Below are 14,474 nucleotides of genomic sequence, written 5' to 3'. Positions count from 1 at the left end.
AAAAAAAAAAAAAAAGACTTTATCATGTTAACTTCAAGTCCCTCTATCATAGTAAAATCATTTTTTATATGACATAAAACGGCACTCAATACTAAACTCAGGAAAAAGATTACTACTATATGTTATCAGGGTAGCTCTGGTAGTGTAGTGCCTGAGGCATTTGACTGCTAACCAGAAGGCTGGCAGTTCAAACCCATCTGCTCCATGAAAGGCAGATGCCTCAGAAACCCAAGGGGGTCGCTATGACTCAGAATCAACTTGATGGCAATGGGTTTACAGTGGTATCAGAGTCCTGGGTTGTGTGAATGGTTAAAGTGCTCAGCTGCTACCCAAAAGGCTACAGGTTCCAGTCCATGCAGAGATGCCTCAGAAGAAACTCCTGGTGATTTACTTCCTAAAAATCACACATTAAAAACCTTATGCAACACAATTCAACCCTGACACACATGAGGTTGCCATGAGTCAGAACTGACTCGACAGCAACTGCTAATAGTGTTAGTAATGAAAAGTGAGGATTCGTGAAGCTACGAGAAAGCATTTCTCAAGAAGGCAAAGGTTTTACATGATATACCTACCATAATTTACAAAGCATCTGAGTTGCCTAATAGAAAATTATGTTAAAAATGTATGAAACATGGGACAAGTAAGTTTTGATAGTAGGAAAGACAACCAAGAAAATATGCTACCATTCATACCGCTGAGCCCAAAAAGAGTCATGGACAATTACCAGCTCAGAGAAGAAGGTGAAGGTCATTTCATGATCAGTCAATGAATCACTGAAGACTGAATCACTATTTTACACCATCAGCAGACTGGTGGAATAGTCACAGTGGGCAGCCCATAACAGGACCACATAAAGACATAAGACTTTTGATCAGGTACAAGACTACACTTAACCTTGGCCGACTTAGTTTCTGCACTTAACTATAAAATTCAATCTTTACACACATATTACACACTAATTCCAGCTACATACTGGCAATACTAAAAGTTTACAATCCAGTAAAACAGCTTTCTCTTACCTTATATTGCTATCAGTCCCATATCACCAAGAGAAGAAATGGCAAGGTAAGGAATTAGAGTGCAATTCAATTTAATAATTTCAATAAGGGAGAGGCTAATAAAGTGTTACTCAGCACGACAGACACCAAGGATATCTATTTGCCAAAGAAAATTCCACATAACATAGCTGAAGACCATCCAGAGAGAAAGACAGAATGTCCCCATGTTTTTATATCATCAGAGAGCGTGTTATATGAACCAAATCTGATACAACAAATGTGTTAGGTTAGAAACAAAGACTGGTAGCCTTTAAGTAAATCAAAAATGCAAATCACTGCTTTCCAATTACTAAGCAACTATGAGGATAGGTATATTTTCCTTCTAGTCTTTAAATTAATCATCCCTTATCTCTACCCTCAGCCCCTAAGAAGCTAGTTTCAAAGGTGAGAACAGCATCCTACCCATTTTATGACCAGAAAAAAGATGTTTGACTTTGATCTATCACAAATATAAAAAATATATACTTTATGTAACTCTGTATGTTTGTGTATGTCCATTAAATTTATAGATTATTGAATATTAGGATTTATGTCATGTCAAAGTAAATATTGACCTTATTTCTGTTGGGTCAATATTTACTGCTTTTGCTCAATAAATCTTGATGTTCATTTTCAAACTAAGTCAATATCAGTTCATTAATTTCTGCATGGTTCATAACAGCATTTTACAAAATTTGAAATCCTGGTGAAAATGTTTCACCTAAAAAATTTAGATACAGCCAATTATAATAAGAAAAAGGCCTTCATTTCCTTCTTGCTTTCCCTTTAGTTTTGTCCCCCTCACTTCTCTCCTCTCAAAATTGTTACAACAAATTTGATGCAATTCAGCCATTTACTAAGTCACTACAACATGCTAGTCCTTCTGCTAAATTGCAGAGAGGATATTAAGGTAAGATATCATCCCCTTCGTCCAAGCGTTTACAATCCACTGAGTCACCTGCACAGGTAAAGTAACTGAAGAACTTAAATGTGGCTGGAGCAGAGAACAGATCCATTAATTGTGCCTGGAGAAATCACAGAAGCTTCAGAGAAGCAGCAGCATTTGAACATGGTTTTGAAAGGTTCACAAGGAATGGAGCATGAAGAATGCCTCTGGACTCCAGGAATGGAAAGAACAAAAGCAAGTCTCTTTTTTCTGTTGTTGCTGGGTGCTGTCTGGTCAATTCCAACTCATAGCAATCCCATACCACAAAGCAGACCATAGGGTTTACTTGGCTGTAACTGGCGAGGAAGCAGATCGCTAGGTCTTCTTCCTGAGGAGCCATTGCGTAGGTGTTGAACCACCCACCTTTTTGCTAGTGGTCAAGTACTTAACTGTTGCACCACCTTCAACTCCTTTCTTTTGTTTTGTTGTTGTTGTTGTTGTTGTGTGCCATCGACTCAGACCTGACTCACAGCGATCCATCCTTGGGTTTCCAAGGCAGTATCACTACGGAAGTAGATTGCCCAAGCTTCCTTCTGAGGAGTGGCTGGTGGGTTTGAACCGCCAGCCTTCTGGTTAGCAGTCAAGTGCCTTCGGCACTATGCTACCAGAGTTACCCAGTAATATAGCAATAATAATAACGTACCAATATTGGGTCATTTTGACAAATACGTAAGATGTTAATGATGCTAATAACAGAGGAAACTTGCTATGGGGTATATATAGGAATTTTCTGTACTATCTTTGCAACTTTTACATAAATCTAGAACTATTCTAAAATAAAAAAAGGTATGTCAAAGATATAAACATACTGGTCTGAAAATTGAAATATTCTAAATATACTTCTATAAGTTGGGCAATCCTACTTCCGTAGTGATACTGCCTCGGAAACCCAAGGAGGGGTCGCTATGAGTCGGGTTTGACTCAACAGCACATAACAACAACAACAACAAGCTGTTAAAATATTAATATACAAAGGCAGCATCTTTAATTACTTAATGCTGACACAATTTTTGTGTATAGTCGCCCAATTTCTCAAATCTATTAATCATATCATTTTGTAATTCCTTCCCTCTTAACATATCTTGAAGCTCAACCTAGTCAATGTTGGCAGATGTTTAGTAAGCATTTTATTATAAGGAACTGTACCATAATGACCCAAATCCCAACTGATGGTCCTTTAGGCTGCTAAACAGCACCACTTTGGGGAGATACATAATTGTTTCTGAAAGACAAATTCCTAGACAGAGAGGTGTTAGAACGAAGATTATCTGTATTTAACATTTTCACAGATAATGCTTAAGAGCCCTCCATGATCAACCCACTGCCTTCAGAGATCATTTAAAATCCAAACTCTCAGGCTTGCATTTTATCCACATTTAAACGCCCCATCATAACAACAGTTGAAATTGTTGTCACCGAAATATATCACTTGATACCAACACAGCTTTAAACAATATTTCATCTTCCTAATTGGCTTTTCCCAGGGTCATGAGGACCCTAAGGAATGGAGTCATCTTGCTCTATATGTACATTACAGTCCATTAACATTGCAGACTCTCATGAAACCCCAGAGAACAGATGCCAAGAAATTTTAGAACTCAGTCAGCTAGGGGTAAAATAAAGTTTAAAGAAAGAAAACACCTCTAAGTAGAGAGAACTTTTTCTCCCCCAAACACTGGGGCGGGGGGAAAGGGGGATGAGTTAAACTCAGCCAAGTATTGAAAAACGTTCGCTCAAGGTACCTTAAGCATATGGCAACACATTTTTTTTCTTTTATACCTAAAACCGTGATTAGTGTATGACCATATGTGTTTCTGCTCACTCTACCTATCCTTGTAATCACAGATGAAATGTAAACAAAGGAGTACCTATCAGAAGAAAACAGTTTGTTCTACAATTTATTCCCTACCTTGAGGCCCTCCTATCTCAAAACATTTAGGTAGTGGCAAGAAAATACAGAAATTAATTACAGACAACGGTGCTGCTCAAAGAGTGAAAAAATCACAAAGGTGTAAGAAACACTATATTACTTTTTAATAGGTTCAAGTCCAAGTTCTTAATCTTACAAAAACCTACCACTTCTATTCTTATTTACTCATTTTGAATTAAATGCAATGCCATTTTCAATCATTCTGGAGATCTTCCTAGACAATTCAATTTGCTTCCTCTTCCATGTACAAATGGTATTAAATTCTCAAGAGCTCTTTCCTTGTACCTCGCAATTCCCCAATGATACAACCTCATCATTTTTCTTCCTGCCCTCCACCCCCCAACCAACCAGTCCTTAACCACATAAACACTAGTCTTACTCAAACATAAAACAAACTGTATGTATTCCATTTCTACCAGTAAACCCTTTAATGCCTCACTACCACTTCCAGAAAGAAGTTCTAGATCATTAGTATTGTACGGTCCTCCATAGTTCAACTCTGGTGGTCTAGATTTTTCCTGAAAGTTCTCCACCCTACCAAATGCTCTATACCTACTCTAAGGGAGCTGATTCCAGTTCCTCATCGCTACCTCAAGATCTTCACATGTCCTGGAAAAACGCCTGCTATTTTAGGCTGGGCTGTAGCAACATCTGCTCGACAAGGAGCTTCTTTGGCCCCCCCCCATACAGCTAAACACCTAGCACAAACTAAGCACTAAGTAAGTGAGATGAATAAACGAATGGATTAGTTCTGCTTAAAAACTGCCAAGAGATTACAGGAAAAGGTTGTTGTTAGGTGCCGCTGAGTTGGCTCCAACTCAGAGAGACCCTGTGTACAGCAGAATGAACACTGCCCGATCCTGTGCCAGCCTCACAACACTTGCTATACCTGAGCCCATCGCTGCAGCCACTGCGTCAATCCATCTCGTTGAGGGACTTCCCCTTTTTTGTTGACCCTCCACTTCACCAAGCATGATACCTTCTTCCAAGAGTGGTCCTTTCTGATAGCATAACCAAAGGAGGTGAGATGAAGTCTGGCTGTTCTTGCTTCCAAGGAGCATTCCAGCTATACTTTCTCCAGGACAGATTTGTTCATTCTTCTGGCACTCTGTGGTACTTCCAGGATTCTTCACCAACAGTCTTAGCGAAAATACAACAAGAATGTTCCTTGGAAGTAAAACTTGGTCTTGCTTACCTTGGACATGTGATCAGGAAAGATCAATGACTAGAAAAGGACATCTGGTTCGCTAAAGTATAGAATCAGTGAAAACAAAGGAAACTGGAAACAAGAGAGACTGACATAATAACCACGACAGTAGACTCAAATGTAACAGTGAACATGGAGATGGTACAGGACTGGGCAATGTTTCATTCTTTAAGGACTGCAAGATTGGAGCTGACGGCAATTAACAACAGAAAACACGTGAATTCTAAAGAACAAACAGGAGACTGAGGAGTTAAGGGGGAGAAGAGTGAGGCCAAGCCTCAAGGTAGAGGTTGTCTTTGAGCTGAGATTTGGGAGGATGAATCTCAAGGTGGGTTCCTTCACCAACAGTGTGGTTCCACTAGAACAGAAGAAGGTCTCTATTGCAAAAGCAAAGTCTCTGGAGAATCAGTTCCTTTAAGAAACTCTGTAGGCGGCATGAGGAAAGGGGGCAAATAATACCAACATTAACATCAAGCCTTGAGATTCTTCAGTGCTTCCCACTCTTGTAATGACAAAAGCAGACTTGTGCAAGCATGTGTATTTTGTTTTACCCTGTACAGACATTCTTAAAAATAGGCACAGAAATGTAATTTTAGGAATTTAATTATATCTTAACTTCAATAGGGGAGCTCATTACTAAAAGGGATCCAACGGTGAAACCTTTTGTAAATCACCCCTTAATTTATCTGAATTTCATGGCAGGACCCCCCCTTAGTGATTTCCAAGCACAGACTCTGGCATGAGTTCATTTATCTGTCCATCCATTCGCCCACTTGAAAAATATGCACCAAATACGTTCAAAATGATATACTCTGAAACACTGAAGAGAAACAAGGAATTATAAGCTGTAATCCATGTCCTCAACGATTCTACATTTAGCTGGGGAGATGAGACACACACCTACACACACACATGTGTTATAAAACAAGATGTTTATATGAACAGTGCAGTGTGGTAGCATAAAATTAAGAGCCAAATGGGTAATATGTACTCCAGTCCAGGGTAGAGCCCAATAATTAGACCAGGCGTTTATACACATTGCCAGGAATTCTCAGAGCCACCCTGCAAGGCATATCCTTTTATCTCCATTTTACAGTTAAGCAAGTCACAAAACCCCAGGACATTTAGAAAGGATCTTGGATGCATCCTCCTATAATCCCTTGGCAGTGGCAGGAATGCCCCTTCCAATAATGCAGCTTGACTTTCACCTAGCCCAACGGCAGACACTTTTGCAGGGAATTATGGCCATTGCAATTTTGGATTCGCCCAACAATGAGAAATGTCCCTCTGTAATGATTCATGGAAGCTCCTTCTAAACAAAAGGAAATTACGATAGGGATTACTGAAAATGCAGAAAACCAAACAGGGTAAATAAAAAACACTATCTGTTTATCTCCAAAATCTTTTAGAGGAAGGGAAAAAACATTTTTATAGAAACGCTTCAAATTTCAACTTGAATTTGCTCCAGGTTTGTTTCTTATTTCCTTTCCAGCAATGATAACCTACCTAGCATATGTTATTTTCATGTAATAATTACAGAAGTTCTGGACAAACTCCAAACTTCATTAGCTGTCATCACCTCAAGGCAAAACATAAAAGTATCTGCATCTTAGTCTAATAAGATGAAAATAAAGGAAATTGTTTCAATATTTCCAATGAGATACTTTTAAAATACTGCGTATCTTTTCATTGTAAGGTTGTATGAATATATAAAGAGGTCTTTTTCCCACTACTACCTTGAAACAAGTGGAAAAAAAGAAATAGGAAGATATAAAGCAAACTTGAAATTACTATGTATTAACAATAGTATCTGTGTTATTATAAAAATAAATACAAACAAAACATGACAATGTTTAATGGCCATACAACTCTCCTTGGTGAATGCCATTAGAATGACTGGGCCAGCATCATCAGCTAAACCCCATCCACACAAAGGTGACCTAAAGAACAAGATAAAGTGGGATCACACCCACTCATTTTTGTTCTTCGCAAGTCCTTTCTAAAGCAGAATCACTGAATCACTGCTAATGCCAACTAGAAGACTTGCTGATGATATTCCAGGTCAAGGGAAATGGAAATGTAAGGCATATGTATACATATATATATATATACACATACATACATACATACATATAGACAGACATCTTCCAGATCTCTCTGTAATAGCTGTGTACATGAGTCAGACTAACATCAGTTGGAAACCCGAGGCTGCATCAATGTGAGCAGAGGTCAGCAAACTTTTTCTATTAAGAGCCAGAAAATACATACTCTAGGCTTTTCCATTACTCAGTCTCTGTTGCAACTACTCACCTGTGCCACTGTAGCATAAAAGCACCCAAAGGCAGTAAGAAATGGATATGGCTGTGTTCCCATAAAACTTTATTTACAAAAATGTGGCAGGCTGTGGTTTGCCAGCCTCTGGACTTTAGGACAGTTTGCACAACGCTCATTCCCATATCCCAAATGGGAAACCGTTGTCAATCACAGCCCTTGCTTAGCTCTCAATATTACTTAGTGATCATCCACTGTCCATTATAGCTACCCATAGAGAATTCTAATAATAACAACATCAACTGCAGCAGCAATGGTAATAATACTGTCAAAAAATATGACTTATTTTATTCCAAAGGCTAAATTAAACTTTCCATACACATCATCTTCTTTCATCCCTTAACACCCCTGTGAGGGAAATAGTGTTAATTATTCCCCTTTCGCAGATGTGGCAAGTAAGGCTCAGAACAACTAAATGTCTTCCCACTTGTGACAAAGCTTGGATGGGAACCAAGTTCTATATATAGAATTCCAAAACGCCTGCTCTTACATACCACACCCCCAAATACCACTGGCATTATCGTAGGAGGAACTAAGATAAATACATAAAATTAAGACACATGAGATTAAAATACAGACCACTAGCATAGTGGCTAAGACACTTGCCTGCTAACCAGACGGCTGGCGGTTCAAACCCACCAGCCACTCCTCGGAAGGAAGGTTGGGCAATCCTACTTCCGTAGTGATAACTGCCTCGGAAACCCAAGGAGGGGTCGCTATGAGTCGGGGCCGACTCGACGGCACATAACAACAACAACAACAAAGTTTTCAGAAACAACCTACTTCACTTCCACTAAATTTAAAAATGGTTCCCCCTGCAAAGAATAAGCTTTTCTTTTTGCAGTCCCACTCTTCAAGCAACATTTTTATTTAGGGGCATATATACTGTAGCTAATACAGTAAATATAAGGAGCTGGTCTAAAATGCCAAAAGCACAGGCAACAACTCTCACTCCTTCCTGCCCTTTCCTTGCTAGTGGCCAAATGCGGAGGAATGTCTCTGATAAACCAATACTTCTTGATATGCATCCAATACTGCACCACTATGGTGTGAAGTAACCATGGGTATTGTGGAATTTTCAGGAAGAACTACTTCAAGCCTGAGGGTTATATACCATGACTTGATACCTGACTCATTTGCTTCTTCTTTTACTCATGTTTTCTCCATCATTATACCCAGCAAATGACTTCACTGGTTATTCCAAACCAGTCCATATCCTTCTGACCAAAAACACCAAACCCACTGCCATGGTGTAAATTCCAACTCACAGTAACCCTATAGGACAGAGCAGAACTGCTCCCATAAAGTTTCCAAGGTTGTAAAGCTTTCTGGAAACAGACCACCACATCTTTCTCCCTTAGAGGGCCTGGTGGGTTCAAACCACTGACTTTTTGGTTGGAGCGGTCCACTTCACTATTACAAGAGCTCCTTTATCCATCTGAGGGACTCTCTAAATGACTAAAGTTTTATTGAAACACAGCCAATTTATCCAGCATTGTCTATGGCTACTTTCACACAACAATGGCAGAATTGCGTAGTTGCAACAGAGACTATATGGACGGCAAAGCCTGAGATATTTACTGCCTGGCCCTTTCCAGAAAAAGTTTGCCATCTACAGAACTGTATCTCTTAACCCTTCCACTGATAGAAGCAGTACCCAGATCCAGACAAAGGGCACCTCAGAAATTCAAAATGGAAACTCTTCAAATCCAGAGTAAAGGACATCAACCATCATCCCATCCCAAAGATGGCACCACCTATATACAACCTTAACTAAGTAATGAGCAAAGTTTTAAGACTTTCAACACTTCACTGCCATTTGCATTCGGAGATGCTGATGGGATATAATTTCCAATTTCCTGACTAACAGCATTATTATTCTAAATTGATGAACTGTAAATAGCAAGCCACTTTAAGCCTCCTCCTAACTGATATCAGAGCCACAGAGTACAAAATGATAAATTTTCTTTGAGTTTCTTGGCAAGCAGCTATATATATGTAATTTTGGCCTTCATCTCCCAATTTCCTTCATTTATCAGAAATAGTGACAAAAAAGGCTCTAATTAGATCATTCTAATGAGAAAGAACTGGTTGTGATAGAAGACTTCAGAATCACTATCTGTTCCTTGCAAAACAAAACAGATAGGCTATTCTCCCCGTAGGGGCAGGAGATTTATCAATAGACAAAAGGATGCAAAAAGCCAATAGATAAGTGTAATTAAAGATCAGGCCTATAAATTTTACACTGACATAAATTTAACAGGATCTGCAGGTACAAATTCAAGATTTAAAACCAGGGCATCATTCTGAAAATGGTATCTTTCAGTTCTATATGCAACAACATTTCATAATACGTAGATTTATTATTAAGACAAATACTCCACGTCTCCAAGCTGATTCATACAAAGAATTTGAATTATTCAGTGCCAGAGTAATTTCCAAAGTGGTCTATCTTCCTGGAGCAATCCTCTTTAATTAGCTATAATACATTTTCCATACATTTTTGAGCATCAGAATCTCTTTTAGAAATACCAATTTATCTACCATCTTTTTTTGTTAGACGTTGTTATAAGTATAATCCAGAAAGAACTGTATATTCTTGTATGTCTTTTTTTGGGGGGGGGGTTTGCTAAAAATACAATAAAATTATTTCCAGAATTAATATTCAACTTAGTAATCACAAAAGCTCGCTCTCTCACTCTCTCGCTCTCTGCTGAAAGGAAAAGGAGCTGCAGAATACCACAGAGTAGAGGGTTGAAATGTATTCAATCAACAGGCTCTGATTTGCAAATAAAGTTGTATTTCTTGAGTTTGAGCAAGACAGACCATTTTGCCATCTGATACTCTATAATATTTAGCAGACATTTAGCTACTCAAGGCTAGCCTTACAATTTTGGCTCTCTGAAATCACAGCTACCACAAAGAGAGAACAGAGAAAGTTGTGTCTTTTGGAAAATTTTAAGTTTAGAACAATAATCCCTTCACAGGTTTAGAAATAAATGTAAACTGAAAGGGGGAAAAAAAGCAGGTTGAGAATACAGGTGGGAAAGATAAATTAAGGTACTTACAACCCTGAGGAAAAACACAGTTGATGACTTCAACTTTTACTGAACTATAGAAGATCTGAGGAGCACTGGTAGCATAGTGTGTAAGGCATTTGACTGCTAACCAGAAAGCTGGCGGTTCAAACCCACCAGCCACTCCTCAGCAGGAAGGTTGGGCAATCTACTTCTATAGTGATACCACCTCGGAAACCCAAGGAGGAGTTGCTATGACTCGGGTCTGACTTGATGGCCCACAACAACAACAACACAGAAGATTTGAACAAATAGAACTCAGGCGTGAAAGTGATTAAAAGTGTGCTTTGGAGTGAATTTAATGAGATGTTAAGTGGCCTGTGTGATCCAGATCAGAACAATTCAACTCACCGGAGTAGGCCCAGTACGGGTCACCAGAAGCCTTGCGCCTGCGGATCTGCACTGAGCTGCCGTGTCTGTTCTCGTGCAGGGTCCCAACGTAGCCTTCTGTCAAAGCTGGAAGAGAGAGACCCATAATGAGATAGGGTCATCAACCCTCTGAGTCATAGGAAACGTGCACATGGCTAACGAACTCAGCTATTAACTGAAAGGTTGGAGGTAAGCATCCACCCAGTGGTGACTTACAAGAAAGGCCTGGTCATCTACTTCCAAAACATCAGCCACTGAAAACCCTATGGAGCACTTTTCCATTCTGACACACACGGGATGGCCTAAGTCACAGGTGACACAAAAGCAACTGGTTTGGGTGACTTCATAGAAATACACACCTTGGGAGTGACTAAATATAACCTCCTTATTTTGCAAAAAAATATCAACCTCAGGAGAATCCAGTGAGATAAGCACAATTACTATTAATATTAATAAAAGCTAAGACTGAGCCTTTACTTTGTGCCAGGAAGCTGGTGCACTAATAACTTTACATATATTATCTTATTTGCTGTGCAAAACACCACCAGGCAATAGATATAATTATCAGAACATTCTGTGGGTAAACAAACAGAGGCTTCAAGAGGGTAAGATCTTTAATGTGCCCAAGGTGACAGGTCACAGAACTGGTAGATGAGAAATTTGCAGTTTTGGTTCCAGCTATAAATATAGCATACATGTGGTATGCAAAGGTCCTCTAGCCCCATTTGATCCTCGTAGAGCTGGGGTCATTCTACCTCTTCTCTAAATGGGGAAATTGAGGCTAGGAGATGGTATGTCACAAGTCCCAGGTCACATAGGTGAGCATGCAGCTAGACCAGGGAGCCAAGAATGAGCATCCCTGCATCAAAGCCAGGGCCTTCTCTGTCAAACACTGATCAAGAAGCACCATCTAAGTCTAAGATCTATTACCTCGCTGGTAATATTAGTCTTTAGCATCCTTCTTATGGGCGCTCTGGTGGCATAGTGTCTAAGGCATTTGACTGTCAACCAGAAGGCTGGTTCAAATCCACGAGCCACTCCTCAGAAGGATGATTAGGGCAATCCATTTATGTAGAGATACCACCTCAGAAACCCTAGGAGGGGTCATTGTGAGTCAAATCAACTTGACGGGCAGTGAGTTTTTCTTTTTTTTTTAATCCTTTATGTAACAAATAGTTCACCTGTTGCCCCTGAGAATATGAAAAAAGAACTCCTCCAAAGCCTACTATGCTGAGAAAAGAAACACTACTTAGTATATTTTTTTAAGACTCAAAATGAATCCAATCAGCCAAATGAAAGCAAAAATATTCTACCCCATTAGTGAGAGCCTCCATCTGCCTGCTTCAACGTTCAAAGCCCTTCCCTCCCAGACACTTCATGGATGCAAATTTATTTTGTTGTGAGCCGACACCTGAATGCGCTAACATGTCGGAAGACAAATATCACAGGTGCCTAGAATCCAAAATGAAATGGAATTACGCTTTGAACAATACAGCCCAGCTGACTGTATTAATATTCAAATGCACCCAAACAAAATCAAGTTGTTTTTAAAAAGCAAAGAAAATGGTTGGGGGTACTGTATATTCAATTTAAGATTAAGATGGCACTGGGAAAACATCATACCAATTTAACAGTCTGCATTCCAATAACCCAATGAAGTGATGATGATGATGGTATAACCACCACCCACCATCCCATGATGGTATTAGTTTTGTCAACAATGTGACAGTCATGAAGAAAACTTAGGAAATGTGAAATACTTTATGCTTACATTTCAATCGGGAAGATTGGCTTTAACACAAATAATGCTTTGCACAAGGAAGAAAGATATTCCATGAGACAGATCCTTTATAGGGAAATGTGATTTTATACAACAATGTTGCTGTTTTTATTTATTGCTGTGTGCCCTCAAGTCAATTCCAGGTCATAGTGACCCAACACCACAGAGTAGAACTGCCCCGTAGTGCTTCCTAGGCTGTAGTCTTTATGAGAGAAGATGCACTGGTGGGTTTGAAGAGCTGACTATTCAGTTAGCAGCTAAGCACTTAACCACTGTACCACCAGAGGTCCTTTGAATCCCTTTTACATCTAAAATGTAAATACACATCATTGGTCCTGAATGACAAAGTCAAAATCTAAGTTAGTACCCAGTTTCAAAATGAAGGTTTAGGGAACCAATTCACAGTTTTGCAGATGAGAGATCCAGAGCCCAAGGCAGTTAACCAGCAGAATCTTCTAGGGACCAAAATAAAATTTCCCATCTCCTACTCTCCTGACCAGCTCTGGTAGCTTAGTGCCTAAGGCACTTGACTGCTAACCAGAAGGCTGGAGGTTCAAACCCACCAGCCACTCCTCGGAAGGAATATGAGGCAATGTACTTCCGTAGTGATACTGCCTTGGAAACCCAAGGAGGGGTCACTATGAGTAGGGTCCAACTCCAGAGGACATAACAACAACAGTCTCCTAACTTAGGAGTGCTTCGGTGGTGCAATTGATTAAGCTCCACTAACCAAAAAGATGGCAGTTTGAAACCATCCAAAGGTGTGTTCAAAGACAGACCTGGTAAATAAGCCTGTTGTTGTTATGTGCCATTGAGTCGGACCCGACTCATAGCAACCCCTCCTTGGGTTTCCGAGGCAGTATCGCTATGGAAGTAGACTGCCCCATCTTCCTTCCAAGGAGCGGCTGGTGGGTTTGAACTGCCAGCCTTCTGGTTAGCAGTCAAGTGCCTTAGGCACTACACTACCATAGCACCTGTAAATAAGCCTACTAGCCTTAAAAACCCTATGGAACACAGATTACAGACAGGATCACCATGACTTGGAATCAACTAGACAGCAATTGGTTTTGGTTTGGTACAGTCTCCTAATCTAGTCATTTCTCCACACCATACTAAATAAATAACTATTAGGCATATTTATTCTCTGTGCATAGCGGAAAGTTTTTTTCTTTTTATGAAAATTAATTATTTAGGTGGAACTAACTTCTTATAGCTCCACCTAAATAATTAATTCCCAAGTAATCCATTCTCTTTTTTGTATTTTTTGTATTATTTGTATTAAGACAATGAATAAAATTATGTCTTGACCATGAGAGTAATAAATATGGCTTCTGCTTGTGTGTGGAGTTGAGCTTCAGTTTCCCTGTTTGTGAAATGGAGCAAAATACCAACTTCATAGGACTGTTTGATGGCATCAAAAGCAAAGCGCCTAACTCAGTACTGACCATACAGCACTTTTTTTTTTTTTAAACTGATTGTGATTTGGGTGAAAGTTTTACAAAGCCAATTGGTTTCCCATTCAACAGTACATGAAGATTTTGTTTTATGACATTCACTGCAAACCCTACAGTGTAGACGCACTCCTCCCACTTCCTCCTTGTGTTTACCATTTCCCTTCATTCTTCTTTCCTATCCTTTCTTGGCTTCTTAGTTTTATCCCTGGCCAAATGTTAATCTTTTGACCCCATAGGGTTGATAGTTCTAATGAGTGTATGCCTTCCTGGTATTATCATGCACCTTACAGGCCTATCTATCATTTGGCTGGGAGCTCTGGTGGCATAGTGCCTAAGGCAT

At 39.5% G+C, this 14,474-nt stretch overlaps 1 protein-coding gene across 1 annotated transcript in view; it reads right to left on the bottom strand.

Moving 5' to 3' along the window:
- The window catches only part of PTPRG (protein tyrosine phosphatase receptor type G), a 995,540-nt gene that overhangs the window by 734,501 nt on the left and 246,565 nt on the right, over positions 1 to 14,474 (bottom strand). The window contains exon 2 of the mRNA XM_007937293.2: positions 10,883 to 10,987. Coding sequence (XP_007935484.1) covers positions 10,883 to 10,987 — 105 coding nt within the window. The remainder of the gene's footprint in view (positions 1 to 10,882; positions 10,988 to 14,474) is intronic.

Source organism: Orycteropus afer, unplaced genomic scaffold (assembly GCF_000298275.1).
Source record: "Orycteropus afer afer isolate SDZICR_OR568_19922 unplaced genomic scaffold, OryAfe1.0 scaffold00041, whole genome shotgun sequence".
NCBI lineage: Eukaryota > Metazoa > Chordata > Mammalia > Tubulidentata > Orycteropodidae > Orycteropus > Orycteropus afer.
Note: the sequence above shows the minus strand (reverse complement) of the source record. Positions and strands in the feature narration are given on the sequence as shown.